This window comes from Danio aesculapii, chromosome 23 (genome assembly GCF_903798145.1).
Source record: "Danio aesculapii chromosome 23, fDanAes4.1, whole genome shotgun sequence".
Taxonomy (NCBI): Eukaryota; Metazoa; Chordata; class Actinopteri; order Cypriniformes; family Danionidae; genus Danio; species Danio aesculapii.
This window is the reverse complement of record NC_079457.1, coordinates 8375057-8389315: the sequence shown is the minus strand read 5'-3', so window position 1 is coordinate 8389315 and position 14259 is coordinate 8375057. Positions and strand designations below refer to the sequence as shown.

Here is a 14259-nt window from a genome sequence, read left to right as displayed (position 1 = left end):
TTACGCAGCGGATGCCCTTCCAGCCGCAACCCATCTCTGGGAAACATCCATACACACTCACTCACACTCATACACTACGGACAATTTAGCCTTCCCAATTTACCTGTACCGCATGTCTTTGGACTGTGGGGGAAACAGGAGCAGCCGGAGGAAACCCACGCAAACACGGGGAGAACATGCAAACTCCACACAGAAACGCCAACTGACCCAGCCGAGGCTCGAACCAGCGACCTTCTTGCTGTGAGGCGACAGCACTACCTACAGCAATACCTACTGTATTTCTTACTGTATAGGGTATTAATTAAAAACCATAATTCATACTAAGATGTTGATGTGAAAACATTAGCTTATGAAATGATATGCAGATAAGTCACGCAATAAGAGTATTAGATGAATAATATGAAGCTTTGCAGAAGGTAAACCAGTGGCAGCAAGTGTAATCTGAGCAGATGTTCTTTAAAGTCCAGATAAGACTGTCTTATTTCATCAATCCCTCAGTAATTGTAGACTAGCCTCTTTCTGTCGGCGCTCCTGATGACCTGCTTGTTTATCAAGCACCTGCATAGCATTTCCGTTGCGTAAGGGATTTCACATGTAATCCTCGTCCCAGGACAGCTATTCCAGGTTACAGCCAAGGGGAATGTGGAGAAAACAAAATTAAGTCCTTCAGGAGATCTTCTGAAGTGACTTCCTTGATACTATTACAATTGAAATGCTGTCACGGATTGGCCAGGCTCTTCCACCAACATCACGCACCGAGCACCTTCACCTGAGTATTAACCACGCACAGCTGCACCCAATCACTCCCATTCACTATATAAGCACACACCTCACTTCACTCAGGGTCCGGTCTCGTTCCTACGAAGCGGACTCTGAGTGAACCACTTCCTAGGTTTCACTCCCCTACGATCTCAGCAATTATACTTAACTTTATTCTGTTTCCTTCTAGTCTGTCCAGTGTTCCCGGTGTCCTGTCAGCGTTGTGTGTCTCGTCAGTCTGTCTTCCCCGCAAGTCCTCTGGTGTGTGCATTCGGTCATCCTTCAGTGTTTGTCATCCCACCTGACAAAGAGGATCATCAGTTCCACTAAACTCCGTTCATCGCTCCATCAATATTCATCAATACTCTACTGTTGGAATAAACATTGTTTATACTCACTCCCCTTGTTTGTCCGTCTGCTTCCGTAACAAATGCACAGTTGAAGTCAGAATTAATAACTCTCCTGTTAATATTTCCCAAACAATGTTTAACAAAGAAAGCAAAGCATTTTGCTCAATATTTCCTATAATATTTTTTTTTCTGAAGATAGTCTTATTTGTTTATTTCATCTAAAATAAAAGCTTTTAATTTTATTTATACCATTTTAAGTCACTATTATTAGCCCCCTTAAGCAATATTTTTTTGATTGTCTAGAGCAGTGTTTCCCAACCCTGTTCCTGGAGGCACACCAACAGTACATATTTTGGATGTCTCCCTTTTCTGACCCAGTAACTTCAGGCGTTGGAGTCTCTTCTGATGTTATGATAAGTTGATTCAGGTGTGTTTGATTAGGCAGAGGTTAAAAATGTGTACTGTTGGTGTGCCTTCAGGAACAGGGTTGGGAAACACTGGTCTACAGAACAAACCATCGTTATACAATAACTTGCCTACTTCCTCTTAGTCTAAATAGCATAGTTAAGCCTTTAAATGTCACTTTAACCTGACGACTAGTGTCTTGAAAAATATCTAGTGAAATATTATGTATTGTCATCACAGCAAAGATAAAAGAAATCAGATATTACACTGGAAAAAACCTGGTACAAAGCGTATTTGTCTTGTTAAAGAAAGTCAATTAATTTAAAATCTTTTTTATTATAAACAAGAAGATATAGCTTCAATTAAAACAACAATTCCCATAAAATGTTCATTCATTCAATTAATAAAAAATAGGGTAATGGTTTCACATGTAAATTTGATCGCTTGAGCCAATGAAAACGAAATCATTTGCCTTAAAGGTGCATGATTTCTTCAGTTTCTTTAGAAACATTTTCTGTTGTGTGGGTTGAAAGTCCCTTCACATTCAAATAGTAATAATTAAAGTAAATGATCTAGTTTATATGTACATTTAGTCATTTAGCAGACACTTTTTATATGTATTTTTATATTCTGGATAAGACATAAAACTAAAAAATGTTCATCCAATTAAATATTGTCGGGCTGACAAATAACTCAATTACGACGGGTATCTCAAACTAACTGTCAACAAATTTCAATTAGAATTTCTGTGCAGCCTCTTTAAGCAGACGGATACGTCACTTGCGCGCATACGTGAAGCACGGATCTACAGCTGACAGACAGACGTCATCAGGCAAACTCTGCATTAACCTGAACTTCTTTCTAAAAGACCAACATGGCCTTGTATGCGTGAAAAGACTGCGCTACACACTGCACCACCGTGCCACTAAAATGATTAATTCACATCCCATAATTGTGACAGATTTGATGGTTGCTAAAGTAAACAGAGGGGTTGCTAAGTTATTGTTAAAGCGACTGTTAAAGCTGTCTGAGTAACTGTTTCTAACCAGTTGTTGTAATACCTGTTAACATTTGTCTCCATATTCAGTTGGGGGGGAGGGGGGTGCCAGGGGAGTTGTCTAAGTAAGCACTAGGGGGTGTTTGTGGTGTTAGTAAATGTAGGTTTCGGGTGGTGGTGGTGGCATTCGGATACTATACCAAAGATGATTACCTTAGGGCTGGTGGGGGGTTGGAAACTCTACCAAAAAGATGGTAGGACCAGGTACGAGAATTATGGGAGATATTATTTTTATAAAACAGGAGGGTGGCGGGAGATGGGTGTGAAATACAGGAGACTCCTTGTAAAAATGGGAGTTTTGGCTGGTATGGTTGTTGTTAAGTTGTTGCTGAATGATCTGAGAGTTGTTATTGTTGTAAGTATAAAAAATATTTATGTTAATTGACAAAGTTATGCACAAAGATTTTCAAGACATTTCTAAAAATAATAGTTTTAATAACTCAAAAATATTATTAAATTATTATTATTATTAAGAAGAAAAAATATTATCAGACATACTGTGAAAAAATCCTTTCTCTGTTAAACATCATTTGGGAAATATTTAAAAGAAGAAAATCACAGGAGGGCAAATAATTTTGACTTCAACTGTATATGAAACAAGCTAAAATAAACCTGAAAATATAACAATAATAAGAGTCTACCGGATTTTCATATCTATTATGATATGTGTTTGGCTGTAAAATTAATTACAATAATATTAATTTTACACACAAGCATTCACCCTGATTCCTCTTTTCACACGCTGGCGACGCCACGAGTGATTCTGCCTCTTATTAAATGTCTCTCTTGCCAGGTGGCACTGAAGGTTTAAAAGGTCACATCCTCACCTTCATTAAAACCTGCTTTAGTCTCAGAGGGAAGAGTCACATAAACCAGGATCATGCTCTTCCTCAGATATTAACATAATCCCAGGTAATTGCTGATTTGACCTTCCCTGTTCTGCTTTCTCTAGGGGGGCTTTTTCTGAGGTCTTCATGGTGAAGGAGAGGAAAACAGGCAAGCTTTTCGCCATGAAGTGTGTGAAGAAGAAGAACAAAAGAGACATCAACCTGGAGAACGAAATCGCAGTGTTGAGAAAGTAAGACTGGGATGTAATAGCTGTCATCTGAAGCTTTTATACTGTAGATGTGTGCAAAAATGGTGGAGTTTTGTTTCTGCAGTGGAAAAAAGAAATAAATAATGCAGTTTTTTTACTTAGCTTTTTAACTTCTTTTAAGTTTTACTATTATTTTGGGTTGAATTCTGCATTTTAAATTGAGAAATTTGCATATTGCCAGTTTTTACTGACATCTTATCTTATAATTTTGCCTATTTTCTTGCAATTGGGAGACTTTTCTCTAAATTTTTCTATATTTTAATTATTATTAATACATTTTACATATTTAATACGATACATTTACATATTGCAATGAGTTTTTCCATCGCAATTCAAAAAATGTGAGGAAAAAAGAACGTTCGCAAGATATAAACGCCTAACTGCAAGAGAAAAAAGTCTGAATTTTGAAACAAAAGCTGCAATTAAATTTTAATTAATTAATTTTTTGTTTATCCCATGGTGAAAATAAACCTCCACGGTAATATTACAAACAATGACACTGAATGTGGATCAGAACTGTAAAGAAAATAGTTTAAGTCTAAAGTTTTAAGTCTAAAGTTGGACATAGCCAACACGGTACACTTAAGGCTCTCACACAGGTATACAATTTTCACTTGTGCTTGTTGTCAAGTTTTTTTCAAGAAGTTTTTTTGCCATTCATACCCAAGCGATTTTCACTGGCGATGAGTAGAGTGAACGTGCAAATCACTCCCTGACATTAGATGGCACTTATTGAAGAACAGATATACTCCAGTACACAAGGTGGCGCTGCGCAACATACACTTCTGACACTCGCTTGTTGCACAGAAGTAGTAGTCATTCTTACATTTGTTTCCTTGTGTATTTAATATGTACACTTCTCCACTTCAGCTAACCTCATCTACTACAACACAAACATTTGCTCAAAAAATTTCGGGGAACGAAGATACGAAAATACAAAAATACGAATATCTGCAATTCTCGTGTGCTTGGCTGGACCGTTTAGAGCTAGAGAGCCACTCTGTGGTGTTTACTGTAACTTCAGCAGCTCAATGCATGTAAATAAATGCATCAATCTCATTGGTGGATCAGTTTTTAAGGCTGCACATCAAACAAAACAAAATGTTTAGTCACAAGGCGTTTAAATGTCGATGATAAGTGCGAGTCGAAATCATCTCATTTATATTTCTGTAAATATTTAACATAAATACTAAAACACAACATCTATGATGCCTCGTAGTCACTGACATTATATTCAGCAGGTGAAAACTAATAGCAGATGGCTGCTTCTGACTCAGGGCTGTCTATGCTAATGAGGCAGAAAATCATCATTAATGGGCGGGGCTTCCCCTCTCTGATGACACGTACAAAGGGAGAATGTCAATCAAAGTGTTTCTACAGGCTGTTTTTATCAAGTGTGATTATAAAAAATAGAATTGACTAATTATTACCATTTAGAAGCTGGTTATAATCACACGCTGTTGCCGCCACAACTGTTTTTAAACCCCTTGTAAAGTAATTTCTGCATAATAGCTCCCCTTTAAAACAACACAAGCCTTTTTAAATCATTCCTCTAACTTCTTATTCGTTTGCTTTCCCTTTAGGATCAACATGAAAACGTGGTTTGCCTGGAGGACTTCTATGAAAGTCGGACACATTACTACCTGGTCATGCAGCTGTAAGCTCCTCTATTTATATACACTCTTAGGGTTTTGTCTGTAAAGCATGTTTTTGAACTGCTGCTGTCTCATCAGAGTTTCAGGTGGTGAACTGTTTGACCGGATCCTGGACCGCGGCATGTACTCAGAGATGGATGCTAGTTCGGTTATCAGACAGGTGCTTGAGGCCGTCAGCTACCTGCACAATAATGGCATTGTCCACCGCGACCTCAAGGTACAGACACACAACTTTCACAATGCCAATTCATTAATAGTGATGTTTGATTATGTTTAACAGAGCAAGGAATATTTCACAGTATTTCCTATAATATTTTCTTTATTATTCTTTACTTCTGGAGAAAGTCTTATTTGCTTTATTTCAGCTAGAATAAACGCAGTATTTAATTTTTTCAAATCATTTTGGAGTTTATTATTATTAGCCCCCTTAAGCAATATATTTTTTCTGATTGTCTACAAAACATTGTTATACAATGACTAATTACCCCTAACTTGCCTAATTAACCTTAAATGCCTAGTAAGACTTTTAAATGTCACTTTAAGCTGAATACTAGTATCTTTAAATATATCCAGCAAATCTTATTGTTGCGGACCCTGGTCTAGGGTCAAGGACGGTACATAAAAAACACTGACAAATAAAATCACATTTTATGAACCCTTGGAGTCGGGTTTTTTTGTCTTTTTTTCTATTTTTTAAACACCCCAAACGGGCAGCTCTCAGTAGGTAGTGCTGTCGCCTCACAGCAAGAGGGTCGCTGGTTCGAGCCTCAGGCTGGGTCAGTTGGCGTTTTTTAGAGTTTGCATGTTCTTCCTGCATTTGCAAGGGTTTCCTCCAGGTTGCTCCGTAGGACATGTCGGTACAGGTGAATTGGGTGGCTACAATTGTCCATAGTGTATGTATGCGTTGTGAATGAGTAAGTATGGGTTTCCAGTGATGGGTTGTGGCTGGGAGGGCATCCGCTACGTAAAACATATGCTGGAAAAGTTGGCGGTTCATTCCGCTGTGGCGACCCCAGATTAATAAAGCGACTAAGCCGAAAAGAAAATGAATGAATGAATGAATAAACACCCAAAACGTGAAGCCAAACACCTCAGAGAGGACACACAGAAAAATAATAAACAAAAATATATCCCCTATCTAAAAACCATAACAGAAAATAACAGAAATAAAAATACAAAATCTACTCCTACCTCCCTGACTATATATAAAAACAGGAGAAAATATTTACAGAAACGTGTGGGGTCCCCTACTGCTTCTCACCTTGTATATACAGAGGACAATATTTACAATAACAACAACCTAACCAAAAACAAAATAACAAGGGCGGGGGAGGTTGACACGGATGGATAAACAACAAACATAACTCTAAATTTATACACACACCAAAATGGGAAACACAATCAAAATTAACAATTGCAACTATATATTTCTCTATAACACCCAAACGCAAATAACAACTCCAATCAACTCGCTCTCCCGCTCCACGCCCGTTTTCTCTTTTTTAGAAGACACTCTGGGTGACTCCAGCCAATCCCAGGGCACATCTTCCACATTAATAGGAAGGGGGCCTGTGCAGATGAAAAGAGAGAGAGAAAGAGAGACACACACACACACCTGCGAACGCAACATTATGTGCTGTCATTATGGCAAGATAAAAGAAATCCGTTATTAGAAATGAGTTAATAAAAACTATTTATGTTTAGAAGTGTGTCGAAGCTTAAATCTCCTTTCTGTTAAACAGAAATAAGGGAACAAAATATTCAGGGGGGCTAATAATTCCAGGAGAGCTAATAATTCTGACTTCAACTGTATATGCATGAACATCCTGCTTATAGATGATTGATTTCATGTTATGTAGAGTCATCTGAATTGGCTTTCTCTTTGCAGCCAGAAAATATGCTCTACTACAGCCCTGATGAAAACTCCAAGATCATGATCAGTGATTTCGGCCGGTCCAAGATGGAGGATAACGGGGTCATTGTCTACAGCCTGTGGGACGCCCGGATATGTGGGTAAGAATGAGCTAAAAACGTTTTTAGTCTGTCTCCAAATGGATGTGATTCTGGCTCTGGGGAAATGTAATGTGATGTTTATAATAGTGATACTCAATATTTAGTGTTATTTTATCCATTGAGGTTTGCTAATGATGAAAAGCGCACTGTAATTTAGTTGGTTAATGTTATTGATAATGTTTGCTATAGTTTCAATGAGCAGAATTGTTGTTTTTGAGGATTAAACCGGTTACAAAATGACTTTTATTATAGTAAATATTTTTTTAAATTGTATTTTGTAAATATGAACATTGTTTTTAGTTTGAATTTTTCAATATAATTTTGACTTTCGCGTACATTTATAAAAAAATGGTGCTTTTTGTTATTATAATTTGCTTTTTAGAAATAGTTTTATTTATTTAGAAAGTTTCTGTTTCATTTTACTCATTTTTAAAAGAAGAAAATGAGTTAAATAAAATGTTGTGAAATGGTTATTTTATTTAAACTATAATTGAACTGGCACTCTTACTTGAAATCCTGACATAAAATAATCGTTTTCTCTATATTTTAAAATTATATGATCGCTTAGTCATGACAACTATATGTTTTAAGTTAATCTTAACTATTAAACTAAGTTAATCATATTCTAACTTAACTTTATAAGTTACATAAGCTGTTTTAAGTCTGTTTTAATATAATGTAAGTGTGAAGGCAACCAGGATTTTTTTACAGTGTATTTAACTTATTTCAATTACAGCTTAACCATTTTAGTACTTCGCAAGTTTTTTTTTTTTTCCTCTCCAAATTTAACGCATCCACTTCCATAAGACATTGTTTATCATATTTCATTTGCATAGTTGGTTATTGTTAGTTTATTTTACTGTTAAAATTACTGTATTACTAGTGTTATATATTATCATAGTTTTAGTATTATTAAATGAGTATTTCTTAGCATCTGAACATGCTTTTTCTTTTTATTATTTTCACTTTTTTATATATTTATATTTTTTACTTTTATTACATAAAAAAATGTACTTTTGTTATTATAATTTGCCTTTTATAAATAGTTTTATTTAGAATACTTTCAGTTCATTTTTACTCATTTTAAAAGTTAAAATATATAATAATTTTGAAATGGTTAGAATGAATTGGTGCTATTTACTTGAATGTCTGAAAATAAAATAATATTTATGGTATATTTTATACTTATATTTAACTTTATTTAAATAATCATAAGTAAATTAAGTAAATCATTTTTAGTACTTCAAACGTTGTTTTTCAAAAGTCTTTTCTTTTTGTTCAGTTTAAGGCATCTATATCCATAGTGTTCAAATTTTATTTGTCTAGTTGGTTACTGTTATTTCAGATTATTAAAACAGTTACAAAATCTTAACAGTAAAAATTAATATATATAATGAAATAGTTATTTTATTTAAACTAGAATTGAATTGGCACTCTTTACTTGAAACCCTGAAATAAAATATGGTTATTTATAATTTACTTATATTTATATTTAACGTTATTTCAGCGTAAATCGTGTTCAGTCATTTTTTTTTACTTTAAAGTTTTTTTTTCCAAGATTAAGGGCCTCCATATTCATAAGATATTTATGTTTCATTTCATCTTTTAATTAACATAAGTCGTTTTTTAGTACTTTTTTTTTACAGAAAGTTTACAGAAACACTATTTTAAACAGAATGCATTAATGAATCACAATAAGCAAGCTCTATATTATTATCATGTTGTGTGTTTGCCCACAGCTCCTGAAGTGCTGGCTCAGAAACCCTACAGTAAAGCTGTTGACTGCTGTGTCTATTGGAGTCATCACTTATATCCTGTAAGTCCCTCTCTAGTGCGCACGACTTTTGCAAGAATCTGATTCTTGACCCTAAAGCGCTCCACGTCACTGAGTGAACTGGACTGTAACATCGATGTTGTTTACAGAGAGCAGATACACAGATGCCAAGTTCTTAATTTAGAAACCTTAAGCTTACTGTTTGTCAAAACCAACAGATTAGCAATTGAGTCAGAACTAGTCGCAGGTTAAACAAACACCATTTGGCATTTCTGTTAAAGTCCACAGAAAATTTACTATGTTTTTTTTTGTAGCGCACATTGTTAGTGTTGAATTTAACAATCAATCTGTGCACTGTTTTGGCAATCTTCAATCAAAATCTGTCAATTTGCTTCCGCTCTCTTCACTGATAATGTCAGTTGACTGATTGGATGAAATTTTGCTTAGCCACGCCCCTCCAACCAGTAGTTTGCTATGAGTGAAAGATGAGAGGAAGAGTGCAAAAGTAAAACAATTAATATAGATATGAATATAAACTGGTGTATCTACATAACCTTAACATAAAATTACACAATAATAGGCTATATTACAAAAATGGGTTATGAATATTGGTCCTTTAGTTAATGTATTTACTAAAAATAGAGTATGAATAATCTTGTAAAGCATTCATTGATCATAATTCAACATTTACTAATGCACATTAACATTAGTCAATGCACTTGAGTTAACATGAACTAAGATGAACTAATGTTATTTAACTTCATTCGTTTTCTTTTCGGCTTAGTCCCTTTATTAATCAGGGGTCGCCACAGCGGAATGAACCGCCAACTTATCTAGCATATGTTTACGTGGCAGATGCCCTTCCAGCTGCAACACATCACTGGGAATACATACACTCTCATTCACACACATACACTACGGACAATTTACCCAATTCACCTAAAGCACGTGTTTTTGGACTGTAAAACCCACGCCACACGGGGAGAACATGCAAAACTCCACACAGAAATGCCAACTAACCCAGCTGGGACTCGAACAGCGACCTTCTTGCTGTGAGGCGATCATGCTACCCACTGCGCCAACCATGATGCCCCTAACATGAACTAATGTTGTTTAATTTAAATAACATTGACTAACATTAACAAATATGATTTTTTTTAATATAAATATAAAAAAACATAATAAAATGTTACTTAATAAAACTAATGGACCATTATGTTAAAAGTATTACCAAAAAATGATTGTTTTTTTATGAACTATGAATGTAAATATGATGTCATAAAATTCAATTCAGTAGTCTTATACGAGTCGTCAGATTGACCGCTATTCTAGTAGTTAACGAATTTGGGTTGCCTTAGTGTTAAAGGTGCTGTAAGAATGTTTTTGAGTGTTCTAAATAATAAAAATACCATAATATGTTTGCAGATTTTTAAGAAACATACCAGTGAACATACTTGTTGATCTGAAAAACTAGGCTAAAGTTAGTCTCTATAACTCTGCTCACTGCCTATTTATTTCGGCACCCCAGGTTGCCTTGGTGAAATATACACCGTGGATGTGTCCGAAATCGCATACTTCCATACTATATAGTATGCAAAAAACAGTATGCGAGCTGAGTAGTATGTCTGAATTCATAGTATTCGAAAAACAGTATGCGAGAGGTACCTGGATAACCTACTACCGAGGCAACTGACGTGGTTATGTGATCATGACAAAATGGCGGATGTAGTATGTCCACGTTCCATCATACTCCTTACATTCAAGTCATAATTTCAAATGCAGTACCTACTGAGGTGGTAGGAGATTTCGGACACTGTATTTCATTTAAGTCACGAAGACTTTCCATAATTTATGCGGAAGGTGGGACCTCTGGAAGACAGTAGCATGAGATGCAGATTCAGAGTTATAAAACTTAACAAGAGGTGGTTTTTATTTTGCTAACAATACAAATATGACATTGTAAACATTAGCTGAGCTTAACGTGTGCTTCAAGTTTGTCATCGGAGCAGCTGGTTGGAAAAAACACCCTTTCTAATATTTTGAAGTTGGGACTGCAATACCTAATTCAACCACTAGGTGACAATCCTACGTAGTGCCACCTTTATTTGTAATGAAGACAGTATAATTTGAGGTTTGTCAGATAAACAGCGCCCTCTCCTGGATGAATGTGTTTTTCATTCATTTGTTTTGGCTTTTTTTCCCTTCAGTCTTCTGTGGTTATCCTCCTTTCTATGAAGAAACCGAGACACGTCTGTTTTCTAAGATCATGAAGGGACAGTATGAGTTTGATTCACCCTTCTGGGATGACATCTCTGAATCTGGTGAGCACAAACATTCAGTTCTTCCCTAAATCTCTGTTTTAAACACGTCTATCAGCGGAAGTACTGAGGCTTATGTACTGTGGTAATTGATGTTTCTCTAGCAAAGGACTTCATTCGCAACATGATGCAGAAGAATCCTAAGATGCGTTTTTAACACCGAACAGGCCCTCAGACCACCCCTGGTGAGTCGCAGGGTTCATTTGCATACTGTAAAAATAAACAAATAAAAATCTTGACACTAATATTTCATACAATATGTATGTATGAAGATGTATTACTGAAATGTGCAGTAAGGCACATACATTTCGAAGTGTCATTGTATATCTGTAATCAATTAAAGAAAACATTTTATGTCTATGTATATAATGTATATATAGAGTTGAAGTCAGAATTATTAGCCCCCCCATCCCCCAACCCCCCCAACTGTATATGAAGAGTTCAAATGCAAAAAACTCTTAAGTGCCATCTGAAATGTCCATCAAAAATGAAACTTTTCTCAGCCTGATAAAAATGCTCATTTTAGAGGAAAATTTCAGACGGCATTTAGAGGTTTTTGCATCTAAACTCTTCATATATAAATTTTAAAGCAAATTAAAATAAAATTGAAAGTTAAAATGAAGTAAATAAGATATAAATAATAGAGAACAAGTGTAGACGTAAAATACTTATGTAAAACTATATATATGAGAAACTATTTTTAGCTATATATAAAAAACTATTTTAGCTAACTGAAATTAATTATAAATATTAGATGAACATGTACATTTAAACATTAGATTAATTATTTAGATTTATAATAAGCAAATTATTAATTTTTAAAAATATAATTATTATAAAATATGCAATTATAAATAAATATAAAAAATAAAATAAAATAAATTACTATACATGTTAAATATTAAATATGAATTTAAAAAGTATGTTAAAGTTAATGACATATTTATTAGAAAAAAATAATTATATTATTAGTAACTGAAATAGTGAACATATTATGAAGTAAGTTTAAAGACATGTTTATTTAACAACTGTAAATAAGTTATTTAAATAAGCTTAAGTAAAATTAATAAAGCTGAAATTAACTAAAGCTAAAAAGAATAAAAACATTATTCATTATTATTAAACTAAAACTGAATATATTCAAAGCAAGCTAATTACAAATATCACGAAATACTATAATATTCATTCATTCATTCATTTTCTTTTCAGCTTAGTCCCTTTATTAATCTTGGGTCACCTCAGTGAACTTATCCAGAACTTATTCCGCCAACTTATCCAGCATGTGTTTATGCAGCGGATGCCCTTCCAGCTGCCACCCATCACAGGGAAACATCCATACACACTCATTCACACACAAACACTACAGACAATTTAGCTTACCCAATTCACCTATAGTGCATGTCCTTGGACTGTGGGGAAACGGGAGCAGCCAGAGGAAACTCACGCGAACGCAGGGAGAGAACATGCAAACTCCTCACAGAAGAGCCAACTGACCCAGCCGAGGCTCGAATTAGCGACCTTCTTGCTGTGAGGCGATCATGCTTCCCACTGCGCCACCGTGACACCCCATATATAAATTCTTAAAGCAAATTAAAATAAAATTTGAAATAAAAAGAAGTAAATAAATATAAATATTAGAAAACAAAGTGTAGAAATAAAATATTTAATGTAAAACTATTTATGAGATGGAAAATCCTAAACTTAAATAATTTAAAACTATATTAGTTAACAATTTAAATTAATTATAATATTAGATGAACATGTACACCATTAAATATTAGATTTAATATTCAGATTATAATAATTGAAATTATTTAAATTTATAAATATAATTATTATTAAATCTAATTTATGATCTTATATAAATAAATCTATTAAATCTAATGTAAATGTTAAATATTAAGTATAAATAAAAATAAATATAAATATTAGATGAATATTGATTAGAAAGATAATTATAATATTTTTTATTAAATTAAATAAAGTGGGAGGTGACATGGTGGCTCAGTGGTATACAGCAAGAAGGTTGCTGGTTCGAGTTCCGGCATTTTCTGTGGTTCTGAGTTTTTCATGTTCTCCCCGTGTTGGTGTGGGTTTCCTCCGGGTGCTCCGGTTTCCCCCCACAGTCCAAAGCCATGCGGTATAGGTGAATTGAATGAGCTAAATTGGTATATTATATGAGTAGTATATGAGTTTGTGTGAATGAGAGTGTATGGGTGTTTCCCAGTATGGGTTTGCAGCTGGAAGGGCATCCGCTGTGTAAAACAAATGCTATATAATTTGGCCGTTTATTCCGCTGTGGCGACCCCTGATGAATAAAGGGGCTAAGCCGAAGCAAAATGAATGAAATAAAATGGAAAAAAATAATGAATTAAAAACTCTAAATCAGACATGTTGCTTTGGCAACTAAACGTAAATAAGTTTATTTTAAATAAGTTTAAGTAAAATGAATGAAGATGAAATTGAACATAATAGCGAAAATAAATCTAATTTAAAATATCAAGTTGTAGTATAATAGTATATAATAGTATAAAAGTATATAATAGTATTAGTATATATAAAAAAAATAATATAAAAATTACACTAATTCATAAAGTTCAAATTGAAATCTCCAACTTTGGCTTGTCACTTATAAGTGTGAGCCCAGTTTGAGACTATGGCTCAATCCATTCTATTTTTGTACCCTTCCCCCTTTACTCTTAAACCGAGTGTGTGAAGCGGATGAGCTTCAAAATTTACCCCCAAGAATGGGACACCCACTACAGCACCTGTACACGTCATCGCGATCTCTTGCTTATGAGATCAGACGATGGCGACTGCTGAAGTTTTTCA

General features: G+C 34.5%; 1 protein-coding gene across 1 annotated transcript in view; it reads left to right on the top strand.

The window, feature by feature from the left end:
• The window catches only part of camk1gb (calcium/calmodulin-dependent protein kinase IGb), a 48078-nt gene that overhangs the window by 22515 nt on the left and 11304 nt on the right, over window positions 1-14259 (top strand). The window contains 9 exon segments of the mRNA XM_056449582.1: window positions 3524-3662; window positions 5251-5324; window positions 5401-5539; window positions 7211-7300; window positions 7302-7335; window positions 11317-11430; window positions 11532-11578; window positions 11580-11603; window positions 11605-11612. Coding sequence (XP_056305557.1) covers window positions 3524-3662; window positions 5251-5324; window positions 5401-5539; window positions 7211-7300; window positions 7302-7335; window positions 11317-11430; window positions 11532-11578; window positions 11580-11603; window positions 11605-11612 — 669 coding nt within the window.